The sequence below is a fragment of the Symphalangus syndactylus genome, chromosome 6 (genome assembly GCF_028878055.3).
Source record: "Symphalangus syndactylus isolate Jambi chromosome 6, NHGRI_mSymSyn1-v2.1_pri, whole genome shotgun sequence".
NCBI lineage: Eukaryota > Metazoa > Chordata > Mammalia > Primates > Hylobatidae > Symphalangus > Symphalangus syndactylus.
Window position 1 is genome coordinate 94,768,785 of NC_072428.2, and position 27,978 is coordinate 94,796,762.

General features: G+C 38.4%; 1 protein-coding gene across 3 annotated transcripts in view; it reads left to right on the forward strand.

Annotated features, from left to right (window-relative positions):
- Positions 1–27,978, forward strand: part of LHFPL3 (LHFPL tetraspan subfamily member 3) — a 598,000-nt gene that overhangs the window by 392,298 nt on the left and 177,724 nt on the right. For all 3 annotated transcript variants that reach the window (XM_055283531.2, XM_055283532.2, XM_063641597.1), the window contains exon 2: positions 27,649–27,885. In XM_055283531.2, the coding sequence (XP_055139506.1) occupies positions 27,649–27,885 (237 nt within the window). The remainder of the gene's footprint in view (positions 1–27,648; positions 27,886–27,978) is intronic.

Here is a 27,978-nt window from a genome sequence, read left to right on the forward strand (position 1 = left end):
AAGGTCTTTGCCAACTTTTGTGGTCCATAGATCACTTTGGGTTTCTAGGCAGCGTTCTAAGATATGACACTGAAAAAATGTATGGGAGTATCCTCATCCAAAATATGAAAATGGTAAATCATTTTTTCTTTTGTTTGGAGGACTCTATAGAGGAAACATATCTTTCACTCTGACTAGAAATATCCAGTTCTGACATTTACTGTACTTCCATTAGAAGAGATGAATAAACACTATTGATGCTATAGGGAGCTTGAGTTTGAATCTTATTGTAGTACAGCAGAGATATTCCCAGACTGCCTCAGCTTGAGACTATAAACCAAGCTCACATTGTTTTTCCTATAATTATTAACTTAAAAAAATCCCTTTTGTCCTCCCTGGCAATTGTAAGTTCTATTGCATATTTCTATGTTGATACTGGTTACCTTCCTATTCTTAAGTTATATTTACATCTACATTTTAATATTTATATACTATAATTAAATAGCCATGTCCCCCCTACACACACACACTCACACACATAGACTTTTTACTTCTCTGACTGTCAATCCTCTGAGCCCCAGTCCCCTTCCGACTCTTAGATCTGGTTGAAAGAATAATGATCTGGGACTAAAAATGTTCAATTTTATGTTGTTATACTTGATAGCCTCTGTCTCCCTTTTTTCCTCATGTTGTTTCTCATTACAGCAGTTACACTGGATACCTTTGTAGACCTTTTCCCTCAAGTCCCTTGAGAGAAAAAATTAGATTTGTCTTCATCACCACTATCTCTGGACCTGGGACATAAATAACAGTTACCTGACTGAAGAGGCCATTTGCCAAGGATATGTAAAACCACTTTAGGTCTGGCCATACAAAAAAAATTGCACCTCTTAAGACTCTCATCAGCTACTGACAAGAACTCCCTTAACTGAGAATATATTGCTCTAAAGTTCAACAACAACAACAAGGAAAATCAATGGAGTTCCTGCATTTTAGTTTAGGGATTTTGCTGCCAGTTATTTTTAGGGATGTCATTTTGACAACTCAGCATGCCAATACTTTGAAATAAGTTGGTCCACTTCTTAAAGTTCATGGGAACTTTAGTATTGTTGCACCACAAGATCATTTCTCAGTGACAGGCTTCAAGCCATGTACTGCAACATGAATATTTGTTGGTGAGTCTGATTTTTGCATTTTTTCTGAACTGCTTTGACCTTAGTTATTGACTTTCATTAGTTAAGTTAATTAATTTTGTTTCAGACTTTTGTTTCAGATCATGTATATCAGTCTCACCAATTCTTAGGTGAATCCACTGCCTGTTGGATGTTCTAATTTTACTGTCAGAGGAAAGCTCTGTATTTCCCTAAAGCTGTAAAAAATTAAACTCTGTAATTGTATAATGGTTAAGAGGTAAAACAGCAGCCAGACTACCCGAGGCATCAATCCCGACACCTCAGTTACCACCTGTGACATTTGGCAAGTTATTTAAATTCTCTATTCTTGCTTCATTTTCTATAAAATGGGGGTAATAATAGTATCTACTTTATCAGGTTGTAATGAGGTTTACATGAGTTGATTCATGTAAGACAATTAGAAGAGCGCTTGGCACATAGTAAATGCTAAATAAATGTTGGCTATTATTTTTGCATTGTCAAAATATCTTAGGAAAATTAAGATACTACTGGTTTTTCTTCCAATTTCCCTGACAATATTTTTTCTTTTCTTCAACATTTGTTCAAACTCTTAATCTCACTGGGGAGTCTGGACTCTCCACTACCTAAATGACGACTGGCTTTATGTAAAAATGATAATACCATTAGTGTCCAAGGATGAACACTGATACCATGAGAATAATGGGCAAGAATTTAGGTACTGAGCTCATCCTACACACTGGACTCATAACTTACTCAACACATTTACATCTGGGCCTCCCAGATGTAAATCAAGGTAGGTTTAGAGGTATGAAGGCTGAACACACAGGTTGAGTGTATCAATACCTAGAGATAAAGGAACAGCATCCATACATACTCTTTTTCAAACTTTCATATGTGTCAAATGGCAAAAGTTTCAGGGAAATTTTATTTAGCAGTATCACTCTGCAGTTATCAGAGGTATTCATGTTGATCATCCATGTTTTAAGATAGAAACCGGACAGAGAGTCTGTGGTGACAACCTCTATAGGACTGGAGCTATTGAGATGCCAGCTGCAATTTAGATGCTTGCTGCAATTCAGATGAGTTCAGCCAAATAGCACACTGTAACCCCAACAGGGAGCCAGTGCTGAAAGGGAGAAAGTTGAGACTAGCAAGACTGGGATTAGTCAAGTAATTAGTGATACAGAATCACTAATGGGAATGGCCAGTAGCCCAAATGATTCCAAAGTTAGGCTTGATTCAAGCTGGAGATGATATCCAAGGCAGAGTGGTGGCCAAGCAGCGGACTGAGTCCTGCAGTAAGATAGCCCCAAGTCATGGCCTTTCTGAACATCATTAGCTTTGGTCAAGGTGACCCCTTCTCTTGGAACATAAATCAAGCTTGCCTTTAAGAATTTAAGAAAAACAATGTACACAACTAGAACCAGGCAAAATATCAGGACTGCCAACAAGCAGGTTAGAAATAAGATCAAATTTTGGTCCCAAAAGGAAACCATAAAGCTAATCAAGAAACGAGATGGAACCATGTCAAAAGCTGAGAAAACCCAGAAGAGATTTATGAAAGGCCAGACTTGGAAGACACAGGTGCTCAGAGTTTATTCCATATAATAAAGCTGCAATTGATCTCATGCCTGTCAATTTTGGCCACAGTAACTACAAATTAGAAGTGAAGAACCCATAAGTATCAAGAGCATAACAACGTACTACTATGTGTAACATTACGTGTTATGCAGCATAATCCTCCTCCCTGCAGAGATGTGCACACCCTAATCTCTGGAAAGTGTAAATCCATTAGGATACATGGAAAGGGGGAATTAAGGTTGCTGTTGCAATTAAAGTGGCTAATCAACTGACCTTATGATGAGGAGATTATTTTAGATTATTTGGATGGACCCAATTTAATCATATAAGTCCTTAAAAGTAGAAGAAGAGGCAGAAGAGAAAGTCAGAGAGATGATATGTGAAAAGGACTCAACCAAATGTCTTAAGTCAGTTTGGGCTATTACAACAAAGTGTCATGGACTGGGTGGCTTAGACGATGGAAATTTATTTCTCACAGTTCTAGTGGCTGGGAAGTCCAAGATCAAGGTACCAGCAGCTCTGGCATCTGGTGAGGGTCCACTTCTTGGTTTGCCAATGGCTGTCTTTTTGTCATATCCTCACATGGCAGAAAACAGATACTAGCTCTGTGGCTTCTTCTTACAAGGGCACTAATCACATTCATGAGGGCTCTATCCTTATGACCTAATAAACTCACAGAACGCCACCTCCAAATACCATCACATTGCAAATTCTATTTCAACATATTAATTTTGGGGAGGACACTAACATACCATCCATAGCACCCACCATTACTGGCTTTAAAGATAGAAGGAGACCATGAGCCAAAGAATGCAGGCAGCCTCTAGAAGCTGGAACAGGCAAGGAAACAAATTGTCCCCTAGAGTTTTCAGAAAAGAATGCAGTCTTACCAACACCTTGATTTTAGCTGAGTGAGACCCATATGAGAATTCTGATCGAGAGAACTAAAAGATAATAAGTATATGTTGTTTTAAGCCACCAAGTTTTTAGTGATTTGTTATAGCAGCAACAGAAAATTGATACACATTACAATTGAGAAAATTCTTAATCTAGATTGTTTGACTCTTTAAAATCAATGAAATCACAAAACCACAATTTGTCCCAAATAAAAATTATTTCATATATAAAAATCAAATCCCTTTAAAGAATACAAACAATAGCTTGAAGAGGCAGAGTGGGCAGTATTGGGCATGGGAAACATATGTTCCTCTTCTTTTTATTCCCTCAAGCTGGGGTCAAGAAAAATAGGGATCAGTACCAAGGCCTAGATCATGGCTACTCTAGATTGTTCTCAATTTCAGTTTAGAAACTTTAAGCTCTGCTGATGGCCATATGTTGATCTACAACATGAATTAATATCCCCTACTCTGGGCAAATAGGTACTAATATTCTGGATTCAGAGAGTGGTAAAGAAATGAAAGAAAGACAAAGAAATTCATTAGTAACATGTTGGAATGTATACCACTCTAGCACTTTATTAAGTGTTTCTAACTGTATTAGTCCATTCTCACATTTCTATAAAGAACTACCTGAGGCTGGGTAATTTATAAAGAAAAGAGGTTTAATTGACTCACAGTTCCACAGGCTGTGCAGGTAGCATGGCTGGGGAGGCCTCAGGAAACTTACAATCGTGGCAGAAGGCAAAGCGGAAAGAGGCATGTCTTACATGGCCAGAGCAGAAGGAAGAGAAAAGGGGGAGGTGCTACACATTTCCAAACAACCAGATCTCATGAGAACTCACTCACTATCACAAGAATAGCAAGGGAGAAATCAGCCACCATAATCCAATCACCTCCCACCAGACCCTTCCCGCAACACTGAGAATTACAATTCAATGAGATTTCCATGGGGAGGACACAGCCAAACCATATCACTAACTAGCAGACTTTACCAGTAATTTACATGAGCAGCATCCCAGAATTTAAAATGCTTTATATTATCAAAATTCTATAATTCTATCAGCATTCCTAGCCTCGATCATAAGAAAGCCAAAAGAATTACAACAGATTTTTAAATGCCAGGAAGGAAACTGGAGCCTTTGGGTAAAGGGTGAAAATGGAGAGTCCCAAGGGGAGTAACGATACCAAGGCAGAAAGCAAATCTCAGGCTCCCTGCTCAGTTTCCAAAACCCCCCTCAGCTCTGCCTGGGGCCACTCTAGCCTCCACGTTCAAAGCAAAATTATCTTACAGGCATTTTGCTGGCAGGCTAAGACTGGGTTAAGTTTCATTTTAGTCTAGGGAAGTCATTGTTCTGATCACGCATTGTTCTTCTTTAGATGTCTTACTGGTCAAGGTTTTATTTATAAACTTTTGGCTACTGCTGTTAGAACTTGTAGTTGAAAGATGTGTAAAAAATGTTTTGACAGAACACTTAGTACACTGACTTCTTTCACCCTCCCTTGACCTGGTTTCTGTCCTACCCTTTTGTTTTTTGTTGTTGTTGTTGTTTCTTGTTTTTTTTGTTTTTTTGTTCTTGATACCTACTGCCTTTTTCAATTCAATTTCTCTGGAGACACTTTCTTGATCTAAAGCCCAGCATTCTCAATAAATACATAAGTTATTGGAAGATCTTACCATAGATTGGTCACATAGCCAAACATATTTTAAATTATCTATTTTTCACCATCTGGATAAATTGCTTCAAAGGAATAGCAAAAAATGTGAAAGCCTAAAAAAAAACTTTAAGGAAAGTCTGATGAGGAAAGGGAGCAAGAAATAAAGAAAAAAAAGAAGTCAAACAATTTGCCACAAGTCTGGGTTTTTGTTTTTTTTAGCAGTTATTCATTTTAGATTTAATAAGAGAGTGCCTCAGAATTCGTATAACCTTAATCTTAAACATCCAAAGGGTGAGGGGATTGGAGGGAGGAAAATGATACTTAAGAAGAGCCAAATAGACATAAGGAACAATCAGCTTGAAGATTTTGTTATCTGGAACCCCACCATGATGGTCTGCCTTTTTCAATATGGTGAAAAAAAAAATTCAGTGCTTAGGCTAGATCATGTCTGTCCAGAATTATATTATAAGCCCTCTCTACAAAAAGATTGCCAACCACCCTCTAGCTTACGCAACTGTTCTTAAAATGTACAAAGAACAGGACTGGGTGCAGAGGGATGTGTGTGTGTGTCTGTGCGCGTGCACACACACACGTGTACATGCTCACTATATATATACATACATATATATACATATTCATATTTATATGTACATACTTATATACCTGTGTATATACACAGAAAGAGAGAGAGAGAGATTAGCTAAACTGCGAAAAAGTGTGACTTGGGTGACTATTAACAATATGTGCATTTTGGGAGGCCAAGGAGGGAGGACAGCTTGAGCCCAGAAGTTCAAGATCAGCCTGAGCAACATAGGGAGACCCCATCTCTACAAAAATAAAAAAATAAGCTCGGCATGGTGGTGCCACTGCACTCTAACCTGAACGACAGAGCAAGACCCTGTCTCAAAAAATGTATATGTGTATGTGTATGTATACATATATATATATATATATATATATATATATATATATATATATGTATATGAATATACGAGTCTGATACCCCCTTGAGTAAGGGAAAGGTGGTCAGAGAAGCATTCATCTTTCTTAAACTTTGTTCTACTTCCAGTGTTTCTAGTATGCAATATTTATTTTTTCACGTTTACTTTGAACAATTGTTTTTTACCATTTGAAGTTTTAAAAGCATTAAAATATTACTCTCAAGTACTATGTTAAATAGAAATAACAAGAGTGGTCATCCTTGCCTTATTCCTGAGAAGATTTCAGTTTTTCAGCATTGAGTATGATGTTTGCTGTGGGCTTTTTATACATGGTATTCATTTTTTTGAGGTAACTTCCTTCAATTCTTAATTTGTTGAGAGTTTTTATCATGAAAGGGTGCTGAATTTTCTCAAGTGCTTTTCCTACATATATGGAGATGATTATGTGATTTTTATCCATTATTCTGTTATTGTGGCATATCACATTGACTGATTTTTGTATGTTGAGCCATCTTTGTATCCAAGGGATAAATCCCACTTGGCAATGTGTATGATCATTTTTAATGTGCTGTTGAATTCAGTTTGTTGGTATTTTGTTGAGGATTTTTGCATCCGTACTTATCAGGGATATCGGCCTATAGTTTTCTTTCCTTGTGGCGTCTTTGCCTGGCTTTGGCATCAGAGTAATATTCGCCTCATAAAATAAGCCTGGAAGTGTTCCCTCTTCTTTGATTTTTTGGATAAGTTTGAGAAGGATTAGGCATTAATTATTTAAATGTATGGTAGAATTCACCACTGAACTGTAAGTCCTCACTGGAGCAATTAGGCAGGAGAAGAAATAAAAAGGCATCCAAATCAGGGCCAGGCACGGTGGCTCATGCCTGTAATCCCAGCACTTTGGGAGGCCAAGGAGGGTGGATCACAAGGTCAGGAGTTCGAGACCAGCCTGACCAACATGGTAAAACCCTGTCTCTACTAAAAATACAAAAATTAGCCAGGTGTAGTGGCATGTGCCTATAGTCCCACCTATTTGGGAGGCTGAGGCAGAAGAATCGCTTGAACCCGAGAGGCGAAGGTTGCAGTGAGCCAAGATTGTGCCACTGCAGCCTGGGTGACAGAGTGAGACTCCGTCTCCAAAAAAAAAAAAAAAAAAGCCATCCAAATCAGAAAGGAAGAAGTAAAATTTTCCTTGTTTGCGGTTGACATGATGTTATATAGGGAAAACCTTAAAGACTCCACCAAAAAGCTGTTGAAACTAATAGACAAATCAGTAAAGCTGCAGTATACAAAATCAACATACAAAATTCTATTGGGTTTCTATACACTAACAATGAACTATCTGAAAAGGAAATTAGGAAGACAATCTTATTTATAATAGTGCCAAAAAAAGAAAATACTTAGAAATAAACTTAACTAAGGAGGTGAAACACTTATATGCTGAAAACCACAATACATTGATGAAAGAAATTAAGGAAGACAAAAACAAATGGAAAGACATCTCATGTTTATGGATTGGAAGATTTAATACTGTAAAAATGTCCATACTACCTAAAGCAGACTACATAGTCAATGCAAACTCTATCAAAATCCCAGTGGCATTTTTTTACAAAAATAGAAAAACCACTTATACAATTCACATGGAACCACGAAGGACCCTGAATAGCCAAATCAATATTAAGAAAGAACAAAACTGGAGACATCATACTTCCTGATTTCAAAATATATTACAAAGCTACAATAATTAAAACAGTACCATACTGACATAAAGACAGACATGTAGTCCAGTGGAATAGAATAGAGATCCCAGAAATAATTCCATACATGTATGGTCAACTTATCTTCTACAGGTGTACCAAAAATACACAGTGGAAATAAATGGTGTCGGGTAAACCGGATATATACCTGCAGAAGTAGGAAATTGGACTCTTATCTTACACCACACACAAAAATCAAGTCAAAATGGATTAAGGACTTAAAAATAAGGCCTAAACTGTAAAACTCCGAGAAGAAAACACAGAGGGAAAGCCTTATAACATTAGTCTTGGCAATGATTTTATGAATATGACACCAAAAGCACAGGCAACAAAAGCAAAAATAGAAAAATGGGACTACATCAAACTAAAAAGCTTCGGCAGAGCAAAGGAAATAATAAGCAAAGTGATAAGGCAACCTACGGCATGGGAGAAAATATTTGCAAACTCTGTATCTGATACACGGTTAATTTCCAAAATATGTAAGGATACCCTACTACTCAAAGAGAAAAACTAATAACCTGATTTTAAAATGGGCTAAAGACTTGAACATACGTTTCTCAAAAGAAGACATACAAGTGGCCAATGGGTATATAAAAATATGCCCAATGTCACTAATAATCAGGGAAATGCATTTCAAAACTACAGTAAGATACCACCTCATACTCATTAGGATGACTACTACAGAAAAAGGCAATAACAATTGTTGGTGAGGATATGGAGAAATTGGAACTCTTGTATATTGTTGGTGGGATTCAAAATGGTACAGCTGCTATGAAAAACTATATGGCAGTTCCTCAAAAAATTAAAAGTAGAACTACCATATGATCCAGCAATCCTACTTCTGAGTATTATTCCGAAAGAATTGAAATCAGGGTCTCAAGGAGATATTAGTATTCCTATGTTCAGTGCAGCACTATTCACAATAACCAAGATAGAGAAACCTACCTCTCTAAATGTCCATGGACAGATAGATGGATTACAAAATATAGTATATACATACAATGAAATATGATTCTGCCTTTAAAAAGAAGGGAAGTCTGCAATATGCAATACCATAGATGAATCTTGAGGACATTATGCTAAGTGAAATAAGCCAGTCACAGAAGGACAAACACTTCAGTTATCTATCTAAAATAGTCAAACTCATAGTCAGTGAGTGGAATGGTGGCTGCCAGGGGCTGGAGGGAGGGAAAAATAGGGAGTTGCCAATCAATCGGCATAAAGTTTGGGTTATGCAAGATGAATAAGTTCTAGAGATTCGTGGAACATTGTGCTTATAGTTAATAATACTATATTGTATGCTTGAAATTTTATTCAGAGGGTGAATATAATGTCCTTACCCACAATGAAATAAAATTAAGGGGGAAAAAAGCTGCATTCGTGCCATATTCTGTTTTAGGAAAGTGGCTAGAAATGGACACTCTGTTTCCAACTGAGTCTTTTGGGCTTAGAAATGCTGGTCCTTGTTGAGAAGGAATTAAATTACTCCTAAGGCCAGCCCTTGTATTTGAAAATTGTAATGCTGGTAGCCAGACTGGCACAGAATTCCTGGCCTTGTCTAACTTCAGCCTATGGTGACTTTCCCTCAGCATCGTGGTAAGCCAGGGTGCAGAGTGAGTATGCCTCCCTCTTTCCACCTGTTGCACAGGAAGACATTTAGTCAGCTTGTGAATTACTAGGTTGGTGCAAAAGTAATCGCGATTTTTGCAATTAAAAGTAATGGCACAAGCAAAATTATTTCTTGTAATATGTATATGGAACACCAAGTGCATACAAATTTATTATCAAAATTAATAAGCTAGATAGTAGGTAACCACTCAATAATCTGGACCCAGGCTCCCTGTTTTACAAATAAAGTAACTATGGCACAAAGTGGTAGTCTAGAGGCACACAGAACTGCTAGCAGGATAACCATTGGTCTGTGTTACCTTGCTTTGGGTGTCACCCTGGCTGACGCAGGTTTTGCTGGGAGAATGGTGATCCTGTTCATATGGAGAATTATGGTCTTTTCTTCTCTTAAGATCCTGTGGCAAAAATGTTGTTTAGATTTAGCTTGTGAAAATGTTGCCTAAGTCAAGTCCTCTCCTGCAAATTTCAGATGTGTTTGTGACCTGCCAGCATGTTCAGTTGGAATTTATTAAAATTTTTATTAAAACAATGTATTTACTGAAATCCAAAGAAGTTACTTTCAAAAAATAAGGCTTTACAAAAACTTAAATAGAACCTAATTGATTCATATCTTTATTTCTAAGAAGCAGAAATTATTATACATACAAGTAGCCATATATATAAATTAATAAGGTACACATGTACACATACACATGTATATATATAAACTTTGAAAGGAATATATACCTTTTAAGAACCTATAAAAATGTTTAGCTAACATAAAGCCAACTTAAAATATCGAGGCAAAAAAATCAAGCCAAAAATGGGGGGATGAGTATTCTTGTACAATGTGTATGGAACAAACTATATGTGTATATGAAACCAACTATACAAATGTTTATACATGAATTTATGCAATAAAAGCTCATTAATTCTCATTCCACACATTTAGCATTTATAGTTAGTCTAAAGTTCTTGGCACTACATGTAAAATGAAATTCTAATTAGGTGAAATTCTAGTGTAAATAAAAGAAATATTTATACATATAAAAACCAACAGTTTTTAAGTGTCATTTTATTAGTAGTTCTTGTACTCAAAAAATGTCTAGTTATAAGTAACATGTTAAGCAATGCCAAGATTCTATAAGTGTTCTTAGTGCTAAAACCAATATTCCAAAGTGATTTCACATGCGTTGTTATTGTTCATATGTGGAGGATAATAAAAGCATAGATTCCAAAAGCATAGACTGCCTAGGTTCAAATCCTGATTCTGCCATTTGTGGACCGTGTATGACCTCGAGCAAGTATTTGACATTTTTATGCCTCTGTTCCCTCACATGTAAAAAAATAATAATAATGTCAAGGTTGGTTGAGAAATAACAAATGGCAGCCTCCTATTTCTGAACCTGACCTCCAAACCAACTGAGAGCAATGGAGGAAGAGAGGAACCAAAATAGCCCCTTTATTACAAAAAAAGGCTAGGCAGAAGAACATGGCTCTGGCTCTATCAGCCAAAAGGACTTCCTAATCTGCACTCTTAGAATGAGACATACTGAATCTTCCTAGTCTCAGCAGGCCTGCCTTCTACAGTAACCAAAACAGCATGGTACTGGTACCAAAACAGATACATAGACCAATGGAACAGAGCAGAGGCTTCAGAAATAACACCACACATCTACAACCATCCGATCTTTGATAAACCTGACAAAAACAAGAAATGGGGAAAGGATTCCCTATTTAATAGATGGTGCTGGGAAAACTGGCTAGCCATATGTAGAAAACTGAAACTGGATCCCTTCCTTATACCTTATACAAAAATTAATTCAAGATGGATTAAAGACTTAAATATTAGACCTAAAACCTTAAAAACCCTAGAAGAAAACCTAGGCAATACCATTCAGGACGTAGGCATGGGCAAGGACTTCATGCCTAAAACACCAAAAGCAATGGCAACAAAAACCAAAATTGACAAATGGGATCTAATTAAACTAAAGAGCTTCTGCACAGCAAAAGAAACTACCATCAGAGTGAACAGGCAACCTACAGAATGGGAGAAAAATTTTGCAATCTACCCATCTGACAAAGGGCTAATATCCAGAATCTACGAAGAACTCAAACAAATTTACAAGAAAAAAAACACCCCATCAAAAAGTGGGCAAAGGATATGAGCAGACACTTCTCAAAAGAAGACATCTATGCAGCCAACAGACACATGAAAAAATGCTCATCATCACTGGCCATCAGAGAAATGCAAATCAAAACCACAATAAGATACCATCTTACGCCAGTTAGAATGGCGATCATTAAAAAGTCAGGAAACAACAGATGCTGGAGAGGACGTGGAGAAATAGGAATGCTTTTACACTGTTGGTGGGAGTGTAAATTAGTTCAACCATTGTGGAAGACAGTGTGACGATTCCTCAAGGATCTAGAACTAGAATTACCATTTGACCTAGCAATCCCATTACTGGTTATATACCCAAAGGATTATAAATCATGCTACTATAAAGACACAAGCACACGTATATTTATTGTGGCACTATTCATAATAGCAAAGACTTGGAACCAACCCAAATGTCCATCAGAGATAGACTGGATTAAGAAAATGTGGCACATATACACAATGGAATACTATGCAGCCATAAAAAAGGATGAGTTCATGTCCTTTGCAGGGACATGGATGAAGCTGAAAACCATCATTCTCAGCAAACTATCACAAGGACAGAAAACCAAACACCGAATGCTCTCCCTCATAGGTGGGAATTGAACGATGAGATCACTTGGACACAGGGCAGGGGATATCACACACTGGGGCCTGTCGGGAAGTGGGGGAGCTAGGGGAGGGATAGCATTAAGAGAAATACCTGATGTAAATGATGAGTTGATGGGTGCAGCAAACCAACATGGCACATATATACCTGTGTACAAACCTGCACGTTGTGCACATGTACCCTAGAACTTAAAGTATAATTTTAAAAAAATCAGGCCTGCCTTATGTAGGATGTATAGCATGGAAGAGTAGAATACATGCTTTGCATGGACAAACTACTCCTAAGGTAGGGAAAGGAAAGTGTTGGAAAGGTATGCCCAGTTCCTCTTCCCCAGACACTCATCAGGTAACTCATTCCACTGCCATGGAAAGGAATGAGAAGTGGGATAAGGGGCCAAGAGTATTTAAGGAAAAATTCCTCTTTGTGGAAACTGAAGGTGTCAATAAGAAGTGTTCTCATGTTTCTCTTAGCTTTATTGGAGAATCAAATGAGATGATGCCTGTAAAGGGTGCTCCATACATGGTAAATATTCAATAAATATTAGCTATTATTATGATGTGTATTATTATTAACTATACTATTATCAGGATTTCAATGAATGTGACTGGACCCTTGGTATGTATCAGAAGCCATCTAGTGGTGCTCTAGAGATCAGAACTGCTTTTAATTATTCAAGTTCTAAATTCTGATTTTCATTTTATTTGGCTATTAACCCTTAAAATTTGGGTAAATTAGCAAGTGATGTTATTTATTTTTCCTCTTGTCTGGCAACATATTCTATAAAAGGTATTTCTCTATTAACTAGATAGTTCATACATGCAGGTGTGGATGGACTCCTGATCATCTGCTTACAGCCGTGGTCCAAGGTTTCACAGCTGATACCGCACAATGTGTGGATGTATATACAGAGCCTTTTAGTTGGACAAACTAGAGCTATGTATTTTGGCAGAGCAGAGAGGCTTTTCTCATCATCAGACACAACATTCTAACTCTCCTCTTTTGAGAATCCTATGTTTATATTTTCTTTTCTCCTCCATCTCTCTAAGGGATGTTATATATTTTGTGTTATGACCCCAAGTTAAATGCCCATAAAATTATATTGTGTTTAAGCCAAAATTTACCAGGACACAATGTGTTTTCTTCACCACACTCTAAACCACAGTGTTTCATGTCCTGGATTGTCTAGTGACTCTGTTTTCAGAAGAGACCAAGGTGTAAATATTATACTTTTTCTAGAGGTATGAATATTATAGCTCAAGTTTGTTAGCCACGTGCCAATAAAGAAGTGATAGGAATGAGCCTTCTATCTCTTTTACCAGCTGTTTAGAGTGACAATCCTCGTGTGAAAGTTCCCCCTCCATAGCCTGGCAGTGTCTGCTGGCATCAATTTCTTCAACTTCTGTATGCCTGAATAATTGACAGAGCTAAGTGGATGCAGGTTCCTTTTTTTCACCAAGTTCCCCTTGAGTGCTTCAGCAACATGAGGCAATTTATCATGTTTTTTGTGCAACAGTGCATAGACTTTTTAAAGAATGAATTTAGACTTTCTCCTTCTTTTCAAAAAATAAGTAGTTCTCAGGTTCACAACGTTAAAAGCCCCAACTAGGATAGTCAGACCAGCAGTATCAGCAGGCCCAAGTAACCCAAGTCATAGGCCCCTTATTGCTTTTTTCATTTTGCTTCATTTTCCTTTGAAGAAAGACCCAATTACAAAGGTTTGCGGATTTTTCTAAGGATGTTTCCTCCATAGAGGTTATGTTCAGCTCTTTAGCAAGAAAAATGCCAGAGCAATTAGTGGCTCTGGGGAACCACTAGCCATTTGTGTACTATTTCAGAAGAGGCGTGTGGGCATCAGTAGCCTCTACACAGAGATTCCTTTCAGAATGTAAATGTTTCTTAAACATTTGGAAGATACCTAAAATTGAAATCGACAGTGATATCCTCACAAAGACGCTTTTGTTGTATACTCTGTGTCAGAAGATGTCATGGCATGGTTTCTTTTCGTCACTTCTCTGCTCACTTCCAGCTTGTGAGCTCTCGTTTCTCTTTAGCATTCAAGAATGTTCTCTCAGCCCGGTGCAGTGGCTCACGCCTGTAATCCCAGCAGTTTGGGAGGCAGATGTGGGTGGATCACTTGAAGTCAGGAGTTTGAGACCAGCCTGACCAATATGGTGAAACCCTGTCTCTACGAAAAATACAAAAATTAGTTGGGTGTGGCAGTGGGCACCTGTAATCCCAGCTACTTAGGAGGCTGAGACAGAAGAATCGCTTGAACCCGGGAGGCAGAGGTTGCCGTGAGCCAAGATTGCGCCATTGCACTCCAGCCTGGGTGACAGAGCAAGACTCTGTCTCCAAAAAAAAAGATGATCTCTGATATACTTCCAAAAACCTGCTTGCTGCCAAAATGAAGAAATACATAGCTGCAAGGAGGTTAGTCATTTTCTAGGTGACATTTTAATAAGAAACCCATTTTTGGATAATAGTCCAATTGAAACTAATTCTTTACTATCCCTCCTGGTCAGGAAATAGCATGTCCAAATTAATCTAATGTCCTGGTGCCTCGTATACTCTAATGTTTACTATAGTGATCGTCCTACATCTTAAAGGATTATCAATTTGTGAAGAATCAGAAATAACTAATTATAAAGCCAAGAGGAGTATTATTTAAGCTTTCATTGACTGAGGCATTAGCCTAGGATCTTGCAGGTACTTCTTAGGATTAGGAACAGCTGTTAGTTTCCAGGGGCTATCACGATCTGCAAATCGTGCAGGTTAATAAGGTTCTGGTTAACAGAATGCTAGAAAACAGAAATTTATTACAGCACTCAAGCATTAATACAGAATATAATAGTCATGCCTTTCCAAAGAAACCAACAGAGCCTAAACTATTTTAATGGCTTAAATTAAATATACTAAGCTTTGGGGGCATTAACCTTTCAGAAACAGAATAAAACAGCCAAGTAGGAGGAGTTCAGACAGGAGGAGAGGAAAATGTACATTTTGATAATACATTGTCAGAAAATAAAACTTTTGTTATGCAATGGCCATCTAAAGTTTTAAAAGCTTTTAAGTGCAATTGTGTGTTTTTTTAATCCTACCATACAACTATTTAGATTTTCAAAACAGAAATTAGAAAGGGATAAAGTCTTTCACTTTAAGAAAGCTAAATGATGAGAACACATGGACACATACAGTGGAATGACACACACTGGGACCTTTCAGAAGGTGGAGGGTGGGAGGAGGGAGAAGACCAGGAAACATAACTAATGGGTACTAGGCTTAATACCTGGGTTATGAAATAATCTGTACAACAAACCCCATGACGTAAGTTTACCTATGCAACAAACCTGCACATATACCCCTGAACTTAAAATAAAAGTTAAAAGAAAAGAATATATCCAAAAGAAAAGAATATAGCCAAAAGAAAAGAAAAGGCCGACAAGAAGTGGATGGAGAACCCGTACACGCTACAGTGTCCTGTGGCGTGAAAGAGACCTGAAATATCCTTGCTAGGTGGGCCTAAACATTTTTCTCCAGGAACCCAAAACCCTGACCTTGTTAGCCAGGTTTTAAGCATTCTCTAACCAGCCAACTCTCTTGCATTATTGAAAATAAGAATTGCATTTCAGAAATTCTGTTTTTGTAACTTTCAGCAAAATATCCATTGCATAAAGTACTGTTGTATATTCTTTCATCTATCTTCACATACTCTTCACTTAAAATTTCATTTAGAAAGTCATATATTTTGAAAACAGGGAACAATGGCTTGCCATTCTTATTCTCCTGTGGTTTTAATTCAGAATTAATTCTACCTCTGTTTTTTTTTTAATCCCAATTTGTAACTTAGAGTTTCCAGAAATGAAAGTTCTAAGATAGCCTACCTTCAAGACAGAAGGACTTTGAGAAAAGACATCTTTGTTGACATAACCATTCCACACACATCCTGTTCCAGTGAAATTGTCCTATAATGTTCACTAACCTGCCTGAGCTTATGTCACTTGGTGATTTCTATTAAATTTAGCTGAAACTGTAATGTAAGTTATTCTTTAGGTGATTCCCATTTGTAAAATAAAAATATTCAATTTTCTTTTTTCTTTATAAGAAATTAATTTTCTCACAAATAAAATTATTTAATATGTAAAAAACATTTCGAATATTTTAAAGTATTCCAAGTAATCCTGAGAGGTGTTTTTTTGAACAATAGTTTGAATTCAAAGATCTTCTGCATCCTCCAAAATAAAAGGAATTCTTTTCATGGAAACAATGTGTTTTAACAATCTTGTTATCACTAGACAATGCCTTAGACAGCAAGTTGAGTACTGACTAGTGACTGCTGGGAGATTCAGAGGGAACAGAAATTTGAAAAAATTTTCAAATCACCAACTTTACCTTTTAAAAATTATTCTCGGCTTACACCTGTAATCCCAGCACTTTGGGAGGCCAAAAAGGGCGGATCATGAGGTCAGGAGTTCAATATCAGCCTGGTCAACATGGTGAAACCCCAACTCTACTAAAAATACAAAAAATTAGCCAGGCATGGTGGCATGCACCTGTAATCCCAGCTACTTGGGAGGCTGAGGCAGGAGAACTGCTTTAACCCGGGAGGTAGAGGTTGCGGTGAGTCGAGATCACGCCACTGCACTCCAGCCTGGGTGACAGAGTGAGACTCCATCTCAGGAAAAAAAAAAAAAAAAAAAAAAAAATTCTCCCAAGTACTTGTAATCTGCTGTCTAATCATAACAAAGTTGCTTCTGTTAAATGTCAACTAAATATGAACCCATCTTTAACTAGATTTGAGACTGTGATATTGACCTCCATGAACCATATTTTAGAGTGTATTGTCTAGATATTACAGCTCCTTTAACTGTTCATTCATTTTCCCATTTTCAAACGTACTTTAGTGCCTACTATGTAGTTGCACTATTTTAGATGCTATGTATACGATGATGGACCAAAGACTTTTTTTTTATTCCAAGGTACATGTGCAGGATGTGCAGGTTTCTTACATAGGCGAACCTGTACCATGGTGATTTGCTGCACCTATCAACCCGTCACCTAGGTATTAAGCCTAGCATGCATTAGTTATTTTCCCTGATGGGCTCCTTCACCCTGCCCGACCCGGCAGGCCCCAGTGTGTGTTGTTCACCCCTGTGTCTATGTGTTCACATTGTTCAACTCTTGCTTGTGAGACCATGCGGTGTTTGGTTTTCTGTTCCTGCATTAGTTTGCTGAGGATAATGACTTCCAGCTCCATCCATGTCCCTGCAAAAGACATGATTTCAGTCCTTTTTATGGATGCATGGTATTCCATGGTGTATATGTACCATATTTTCTTTATCCAGTCTATCATCAATGGGCATTTGGGTTGATTCCATGTCTTCGCTATTGTGAACAGTGCTGCAATAAACATACGCATGCATGTGTCTTTATAATACAATGATTTATATTCCTTTGGGTATATATCCAGTAATGGGATTGCTGGGTCAAATGCTATTTCTGGTTCTAGATCCTTGAGGAATTGCCACACTGTCTTCTACAATGGTTGAACTAATTTACATTCTCACCAACAGTGTAAAAGTGTTCCTATTTCTCCACAGCCTCGCCAGCATCTGTTTCTTCTTGAGTTTTTGATAATCACCATTCTGACTGGCATGAGAGGCATCTCATTGTGGTTTTGATTTGCATTTCTCTAATGATCAGTGATGTTGAGCTTTTTTCATGTTTGTTAGCTGCATAAATGTCTTCTTTTGAGAACTGTCTGTTCATATCCTTTACCCACTTTTTAATTGGGTTGTGTTCTTTCCTTGTAAATTTGTTTAAGTCCCTTGTAGATTCTAAATATTAGGCCTTTGTCAGATAGATAGATAGATTGCAAAACTTTTCTCCCATTCTGTAGGTTGTCTGTCCACTTTGATGGTAGTTTCTTCTGTATAGAAGCTCTTTAGTTTAATTAAATCCCATTTGTCAATTTTTGCTTTTGCTGCAATTGTTTTTGACATTTTCCTCATGAAATCTTTGCCCATGCATATGTCCTGAATGGTATTGCCTAGATTTTCTTTTAGGGCTTTTATAGCTTTGAGTTTTACATTTAAGTTGGACCAAAGACTCTTTCTTCAGAAAGCGTATAGTCTCTTAATTGAGATAATACTTGTAAATAAATAACTATAACAATGTAGAAAGTAACCAGGACCCTAAGCTAGGAATTGTCAACAGCTATGAAAGTACAGAGACAGACAATATTACAAATCAGAAGAATTTCAGATGGCTTGCTCTGTGGAGGATGTTGCGTTTGGCTTGAGCACTAAAAGATATTTAACAGTGGAACATTTAGGGAAAATGATGGCAAGTACTCCAAAGAGAAGAGAAAAAAGAGAGATCCAAAAACTTGGAGTCATGTGAGGTTCAACCCAAGTGTAAAAGTAAGTGGAGGCTGGATTACAGAGTTTTTGAATACCTGACTAAGATACCTTTCTGTTCTTTAATGTCCAGTAGGGAGCCAGCAAAAAAGTTTTGGGCTTGATGATCTAGGCAATCGTGTGTAACCTGGATTAGAGTAAGGGCAAACTAAAGGCGGAGAAAAGTTAGGCCTCTTTTTGAGAGGTAATGAAGGCCTAAAGTAGGGGAGTGTCAATAATACCTACCTATGCAGAAAAAGCACACAGGTAGATAAGAGAAGCATGGCAACGCTTGGGATGTGGGTCAAAGAAAAGAGAAGAATCAAATATGACCCACAGTTTTGAACTATTATTCTGTAAAATAACAAATAACTAAAGCAGAGTTCTCCCAGGCAGTCTTTCTGCTTGTCACCCCTCTTGGTCTCTGTCTCCTCCAGACCTGCCCTGTAGAGCCATGTACCTGCTAAAAAGGAAAAAAGTAGGTGCCCATTCCTGTGTTGTTCAGTAAGTTGCGGTAAGGCAAGAGTTATATAGCAACGCTCTTGCCAGCTTCAGGAATTATTTGGCCCTGATAGCCACAGAACTCTAACTCAGTGTGGCTAAGCTACATACCCTGGAAACAGTAACCTGCCATGATGCATAGCCCTTGCCTGCTTTGCAACCTCACTGTGATCACTTTCTCCAACCCAGTAACTGATCTCCTTATAGTTCCTCAAACACAGCAAGCCTCTTTCCAACGCCAGAATCTTTCCACATGCTGTTCCCTGGAACATCTTTCATGCCAATATCACTTGTCTAGTTTTTAGTCTGTTTTGGCCTTAGCTTAAATGTTGCCCCCTCAGGAGGCCTTACCTGACCACCTTTTCTAAAGAAGCACCAACTCTTTATTTTCTATCTGAGCCTTTAGTTTCTTTCCTAGTTAGTACTTACTACAACGTACAACTATTTTCTTTGTATGCTTACTCATTTTTTTGCCTCTTCTCCTGACAAAACATTAGCTCCATAATAACACAAACCATGTCCCTTTCCTGGTCACTGTATCCCTAGCACCAAGAACAGTGCTTGGTACTTCATAGGAGATACTCAATAAGCAACTGGTGAATGAATTAGTGAATGAATGGATGAACCCACTTGTTCAGAAAGCTTTGTATAACCAAAAAATAGGATCCTGAATAATTCAATGAAATATAAAAAGAGAGAACAATGGCTACTTTTCTTTTTTAATTTTCAAAGTAACCTCTTCCTATAAAATGTATTTATAGAATTACCACAGTGATATTTGGGAAATTGAACATAAGTATTCTCCAGGATTTCTTAATTTCCATAAAAGTTCTGTGGTGCCACACTATATTGCAGTGTTTTTCAGCCTTATTAAAAATGAAATAAAATCAAATGGAGAATAGAATAGAAAATATCAGCATGCATTACATGTGGTAAGCATAGTTTCAAGAAAGTTTTTTTATTGACTCATAATAATTGCACATATTTATGGCAAACATATAATGTGATGTTTTAATATATATATAGTGTAAAAATTAGAACAGAACAGTATATCCATCACCTCATATATTTGTCATTTCTTTGTGGCAAGAACATTCAAAATCCTCTCTTCTAGCTATTTTGAAATGTATAATATAATGTTGTTAACTAATAGTCACCCTACTGTGCAACAAAACACCAGAAATAATTCCTCCTATCTAACTGTAACTTTGTACCTGTTGACCAGTCTCTACTTATCCTTCTTCCGCAGTCCCTCCCAAGCCTCTGATAACCAGTATTTTACTCCACTTCTATGAGATCAACTCCTTTAAAGTCTATGTATAAGCGAGATCATGTGATATTTGTCTTTCTGTGCCTGGCTTATTTTACTTAACATGTTCTCCAGGTTCATTCATGTTGCTGCAAATGAAAGGATTTCATTTTTTGATGGCTGAATATATACTTATATAACATTTTCTTTTATATATATTTTTTATTATACTTTAAGTTCTAGGGTACATGTGCACAACGTGCAGGTTTGTTACATATGTATATATGTGCCATGTTGGTGTGCTGCACCCAGTAACTCGTCATTTACATTAGGTATATCTCCTAATGTTATCCCTCGCCAATCCCCCCACCCCACAACAGGCCCCAGTGTGTGATGTTCCCCTTCCTGTGTCCAAGTGTTCTCATTGTTCAATTCCCACCTATTAGTGAGAACATGCAGTGTTTGGTTTTTTGTCCTTGCGATAGTCTGCTGAAAATGATGGTTTCCAGCTTCATCCATGTCCCTACAAAGGACATGAACTCATCATTTTTTATGGCTGCATAGTATTCCATGGTGTATATGTGCCCCATTTTCTTAATCTAGTCTATCATTGTTGGACATTTGGGTTGGTTCCAAATCTTTGCTATTCTGAGTAGTACCACAATAAACATACGTGTGCATGTGTCTTTAGCTATAAAGATAGCAGCATGATTTATATTCCTTTCGGTATATACCCAGTAATGGTATGGCTGGGTCAAATGGTATTTCTAGTTCTAGATCCCTGAGGAATTGCCACACTGTCTTCCACAGTAGTTGAACTAGTTTACAGTCCCACCAACAGTGTAAAAGTCTTCCTATTTCTCCACAGCCTCTCCAGCACCTGTTGTTTCCTGACTTTTTAATGATTGCCATTCTAACTGGTGTGAGATGATATCTCATTGTGGTTTTGATTTGCATTTCTCTGATGGCCAGTGATGATGAGCACTTTTTCAAGTGTCTGTTGGCTGCATAAATTTCTTTTGAGAAGTGTCTGTTCATATCCTTCACCCACTTTTTGATGGGGTTATTTGTTTTTTTCTTGTAAGTTTGTTTGAGTTCTTTGTAGATTCTGGATATTAGCCCTTTGTCAGATGGGTAGATTGCAAAAATTTTCTTCCATTCTGAAGGTTGCCTGTTCACTCTGATGGTAGTTTCTTTTGCTGTGCAGAAGCTCTTCACTTCAATTAGATCCCATTTGTCAGTTTTGGCTTTTGTTGCCATTACTTTTGGTGTTTTAAACATGAAGTCCTTGCCCATGCCTATGTCCTGAATGGTATTGCCTAGATTTTCTTCTAGGGTTTTTATGGTTTTATGTCTAACATGTAAGTCTTTAATCCATCTTGAATTAATTTTTGTATAAGGTGTAAGGAAGGGATCCAGTTTCAGCTTTCTACATATGGCTAGCCAGTTTTCCCAGCACCATTTATTAAATAGGGAATCCTTTCCCCATTGATTGTTTTTGTCAGGTTTGCCAAAGATCAGATAGTTGTAGATGTGTGGCATTATTTCTGAGGGCTCCGTTCTGTTCCATTGGTCTCTATATCTGTTCTAGTACCAGGACCATGCTGTTTTGGTTACTGTAGTCTTGTAGTATAGTTTGAAGTCAGGTAGCGTGATGCCTCCAGCTTTGTTCTTTTGGCTTAGGATTGACTTGGCAATGTGGGCTCTTTTTTGGTTCCATATGAACTTTAAAGTAGTTTTTTCCAATTCTGTGAAGAAAGTCATTGGTAGCTTGATGGGGATGGCATTGAATCTATAAATTACCTTGGGCAGTATGGCCATTTTCACGATATTGATTCTTCCTATCCATGAGGATGGAATGTTCTTCCATTTGTTTGTGTCCTCTTTTATTTTGTTGAGCAGTGGTTTGTAGTTCTCCTTGAAGAGATCCTTCACATCCCTTGTAAGTTGGATTCCTAGGTATTTTATTCTCTTTGAAGCAATTGTGAATGGGAGTTCACTCATGATTCGGCTCTCTGTTTGTCTGTTACTGGTGTATAAGAATGCTTGTGATTTTTCCACATTGATTTTATATCCTGAGACTGCTGAAGTTGCTTATCAGCTTAAGGAGATTTTGGGCTGAGACAATGGGGTTTTCTAGATATACAATCATGTCATCTGCAAACAGGGACAATTTGACTTCCTTTTTTCCTAATTGAATACCCTTTATTTCTTTCTCCTACCTGATTGCCCTGGCCAGAACTTCCAACACTATGTTGAATAGGAGTGGTGAGAGAGGGCATCCCTGTCTTGTGCCAGTATTCAAAGGGAATGCTTCCAGTTTTTGTCCATTCAGTATGATATTGGCTGTGGGTTTGTCATAAATAGCTCTTATTATTTTGAGATACGTCTCATCAATACCTAATTTATTGAGAGGTTTTAGCATGAAGGACTGTTGAATTTCATCAAAGGCCTTTTCTGCATCTATTGAGATAATCCTGTGGTTTTTGTCTTTGGTTCTGTTTATATGATGGATTACATTTATTGATTTGCATATGTTGAACCAGCATTGCATCCCAGGGATGAAGCCCACTTGATCATGGTGGATGAGCTTTTTGATGTGCTGCTGGATTCAGTTTGCCAGTATTTTATTGAGGATTTTTGCAACAATGTTCATCAGGGATATTGGTCTAAAATTCTCTTTTTTTGTTGTGTCTCTGCCAGGCTTTGGTATCAGGATGATGCTGGCCTCATAAAATGATTTAGGGAAGATTCCCTCTTTTTCTGTTGATTAGAATAGTTTCAGAAGGAATGGTACCAGCTCCTCCTTGTACCTCTGGTAGAATTCGGCTGTGACTCCATCTGGTCCTGGACTCTTTTTGGTTGGTAAGCTATTAATTATTGCCTCAATTTCAGAGCCTGTTATTGGTCTAGTCAGAGATTCAACTTCTTCCTGGTTTAGTCTTGGGAGGGTGTATGTGTCCAGGAATTTATCCATTTCTTCTATATTTTCTAGTTTATTTGCGTAGAGGTGTTTATAGTATTCTCTGATGGTAGTTTGTATTTCTGTGGGATTGGTGGTGATATCCCCTTTATTATTTTTTATTGCATCTATTTGATTCTTCTCTCTTTTCTTATTAGTCTTGCTAGCGGTCTCTCAATTTTGTTGATCTTTTCAAAAAACCACTTCCTGGATTCACTGATTTTTTGAAGGGTTTTTGGTGTCTCTATCTCCAGTTCTGCTCTGATCTTAGTTATTTCTAGCCTTCTGCTAGCTTTTGAATGTGTTTGCTCTTGCTTCTCTAGTTCTTTTAATTGTGATATTAGGGTGTCAATTTTAGATCTTTCCTGCTTTCTCTTGTGGGCATTTAGTGCTGTAAGTTTCCCTCTACACACTGCTTTGAATGTGTCCCAGAGATTCTGGTATGTTGTGTCTTTGTTCTCATTGGTTTCAAAAACATCTTTATTTCTGCCTTCATTTAGTTATGTACCCCGTAGTCATTCAGGAGCAGGTTGTTCAGTTTCCATGTAGTTGAGCAGTTTTGAGTGAGTTTCTTAATCCTGAGTTCTAGTTTGATTGCACTGTGGTCTGAGAGACAGTTTGTTATAATTGCCATTCTTTTACATTTGCTGAGGAGTGCTTTATTTCCAACTATGTGGTCAATTTTGGAATAGGTGTGGTGTGGTGCTGAGAAGAATGTATATTCCGTTGATTTGGGGAGGAGAGTTCTGTAGATGTCTATTAGATCTGCTTCGTGCAGAGCTGAATTCAATTCCTGGATATCCTTGTTAACTTTCTGTCTCGTTGATCTGTCTAATGTTGACAGTGGGGTGTTAAAGTCTCCCATTATTATTGTGTGGGAGTCTAAGTCTCTTTGTAGGTCTCTAATGACTTCCTTTATGAATCTGGGTGCTCCTGTGTTGGGTGCATATATATTTAGGATAATTAGCTCTTCTTGTTGAATTGATCCCTTCACCATTGTGTAATGGCCTTCTTTGTCTCTTTTGATCTTTGTTGGTTTAAAGTCTGTTTTATCAGAGACTAGGATTGCAACCCCTGCCTTTCTTTGTTTTCCATTTGCTTGGTAGGTCTTCCTCCATCCCTTTATTTTGAGCCTATGTGTGTCTCTGCCCATGAGATGGGTTTCCTCAATACAGCACACTGATGGGTCTTGAATCTTTATCCAATTTGCCAGTCTGTGTCTTTTAATTGGAGCATTTAGCCCATTTACATTTAAAGTTAATATTGTTATGTGTGAATTTGATCCTGTCATTATAATGTTAGCTGGTTATTTTGCTCGTTAATTGATGCAGTTTCTTCCTAGCCTTGATGGTCTTTACAATTTGGCATGTTTTTGCAGTGGCTGGGACCGGTTGTTCCTTTCCATGTTTAGTGCTTCCTTCAGGAGCTCTTGTAGGGCAGGCCTGGTGGTGACAAAATCTCTCAGCATTTGCTTGTCTGTAAAGTATTTTATTTCTCCTTCACTTATGAAGCTTAGTTTGGCTGGATATGAAATTCTGGGTTGAAAATTCTTTTCTTTAAGAATGTTGAATATTGGCCCCCACTCTCTTCTGGCTTGTAGAGTTTCTGCTGAGAAATCAGCTGTTAGTCTGATGGGCTTCCCTTTGTGGGTAACCCGACCTTTCTCTCTGGCTGCCCTTAACATTTTTTCCTTCATTTCAATTTGGTGAATCTGACAATTATGTGTCTTGGAGTTGCTCTTCTCGAGGAATATTTTTGTGGCATTCTCTGTCTTTCCTGAATTTGAATGTTGGCCTGACTTGCTAGGTTGGGGAAGTTCTCCTGGATAATATCCTGCAGAGTGTTTTCCAACTTGGTTCCATTCTCCCCGTCACTTTCAGGTACACCAGTCAGACATAGATTTGGTCTTTTCACGTAGTCCCATATTTCTTGGAGGCTTTGTTTGTTTCTTTTTATTCTTTTTTCTCTGAACCTCTCTTCTCGCTTCATTTCATTCATTTGATCTTCAATCACTGATACCCTTTCTTCCAGTTGATCAAATCAGCTACTGAAGCTTGTGCATTCATCACGTAGTTCTTGTGCCTTGGTTTTCAGCTCCATCAGGTCCTTTAAGGAGTTCTCTGCATTGGTTATTCTAGTTAGCCATTCATCTAATCTTTTTTCAAGGTTTTTAACTTCTTTGCCATGGGTTCGAACTTCCTCCTTTAGCTCAGAGAAGTTTGATTATCTGAAGCCTTCTTCTCTCAACTCGTCATAAAGTCATTCTCCATCCAGCTTTGTTCCGTTGCTGGTGAGGAGCTGCATTCCTTTGGAGGAGGAGAGGTGCTCTGATTTTTAGAATTTTCAGTTTTTCTGTTCTGTTTTTTCCCCATCTTTGTGGTTTTATCTACCTTTGGTCTTTGATGATGGTGACGTACAGATGGGGTTTTGGTGTTGATGTCCTTTCTGTTTGTTAGTTTTCCTTCTAACAGTCAGGACCCTCAGCTGCAGATCTGTTGGAGTTTGCTGCAGGTCCACTCCAGACCCTGTTTGCCTGGGTATCAGCAGCGGAGGCTGCAGAACAGCGGATGTTGGTGAACAGCAAATGTTGCTGTCTGATCGTTCCTCTGGAGGTTTCGTCTCAGAGGGTTACCCCGCCATGTGAGGTGTCAGTCTGCCCCTACTAGGGGATGCCTACCAGATAGGCTACTCGGGGGTCAGGGACCCACTTGAGGAGGCAGTCTGTCATTTCTCAGATCTCAAACTCCGTGCTGGGAGAACCACTACTCTCTTCAAAGCTGTCAGACAGGGACATTTAAGTCTGCAGAGCTTTCTGCTGCCTTTTGTTTGGCTATGCCCCGCCCCCAGAGGTGGAGTCTACAGAGGCAGGCAGGCCTCCTTGAGCTGCGGTGGGCTCCACCCAGTTCGAGCTTCCCGGCCACTTTGTTTACCTACTCAAGGCTCGGCAATGGTGGGCACCCCTCCCCCAGCCTCGCTGCCAACTTGCAGTTTGATCTCAGACTGCTGTGCTAGCAATGAGTGAGGCTCCGTGGGCATAGGACCCTCTGAGCCAGTTGCGGGATATAATCTCCTGGTGTTCTGTTTGCTAAGGCCACTGGAAAAAGGCAATATTAGGATGGGAGTGACCCGATTTTCTGGGTGCTGTCTGTTACAGCTTTGCTTGGCTAGGAAAGGGAATTTCCTGACCCCTTGCACTTCCTGGGTGAGGCGATGCCTTACCCTCCTTTGGCTCATGCTCAGTGCGCTGCACCCACTGTCCTGCACCCACTGTCCAACAAGCCCCAGTGAGATGAACCCAGTACCTCAGTTGGAAATGCAGAAATCACCTGTCTTCTGTGTTGCTCATGCTGGGAGCTGTAGACTGGAGCTGTTCCTATTTGGCCATCTTGGAACTGCCACAACATTTTCTTTATCCATTCATCCATTGATAGACATTAGGTTGATTGCATGCAGTGGCTATTGTGAAGAGTGCTGTAGTAACATGGGAGTTCAGATATCTCTTTGACATACTAATTTTATTTCTTTTGGACATATACTCAATAGTGGGATTGCTGAATCATATTGTAGTTCTATTTTTAATTTTTTGAGGATCCTCCATGTTGTTTTCCATATGGCTGTACCCGTTTACATTTCCACCAACAGTGTATTACAGTTCTCCTTTCTCTATATCCATACTAGAAAAACAAAGAAAAAGAAGGAGAAAAAAAATGAAACTTTTCTGTGGTGGGGGAAGAGGGGGGATCCCAATATAAAAATATTTTTTTAGTGATTGCCATGTTATCCTTTTGTGGCTGCCGTCATAGCTCCTCAAAGCCAGCCTTGAATTGTTATTTTGCAGTGTTATGATTCCTTATGACCTATTTGTAATGGAACACTTCCTGCAAATGCACCCCAAAATTCCATTTCTTAATATTTTCTTAACATCTGTCGGGATGCTTGGGCTCACTGTAAAGTGCATTCCCAGAGTTTCTTTCAATATAGAGTGCTGGGCTGCTTTTACCTTAACCAGCAAAACACACACGTGCCTGCGCGCATGCCCACACACACACACACACATTCAGAGTGACAGTGGTGAGATTTGCTGTTTTTTAAATCAAGAATAATTTGAAACAATGATTTAACAGACAATGGAAACATTTGCTAAGTTAAAATTTATTGACTTACCTGTTTTGTTCTTTTTTCTCTCTTTCTCTCCAAGCTGCCTGCCTTGTGCTTGGCTGTATGATTTTCCCTGATGGCTGGGACTCAGATGAAGTAAAAAGGATGTGTGGAGAAAAGACAGACAAGTATACTCTTGGGGCTTGCTCAGTCCGCTGGGCATATATCCTGGCTATAATTGGAATTTTGGATGCCCTGATCCTCTCATTTCTAGCATTTGTGCTTGGTAATCGACAAGACAGCTTGATGGCAGAGGAGCTGAAGGCAGAAAACAAAGGTAAGATTGCTTTAGGGAACTCTTACCTGGATGCTTCAAGCACAAAAAAATGGTGCTCTCCATTCTTTCCCCTCAAATACTAGTGCTTCCTCT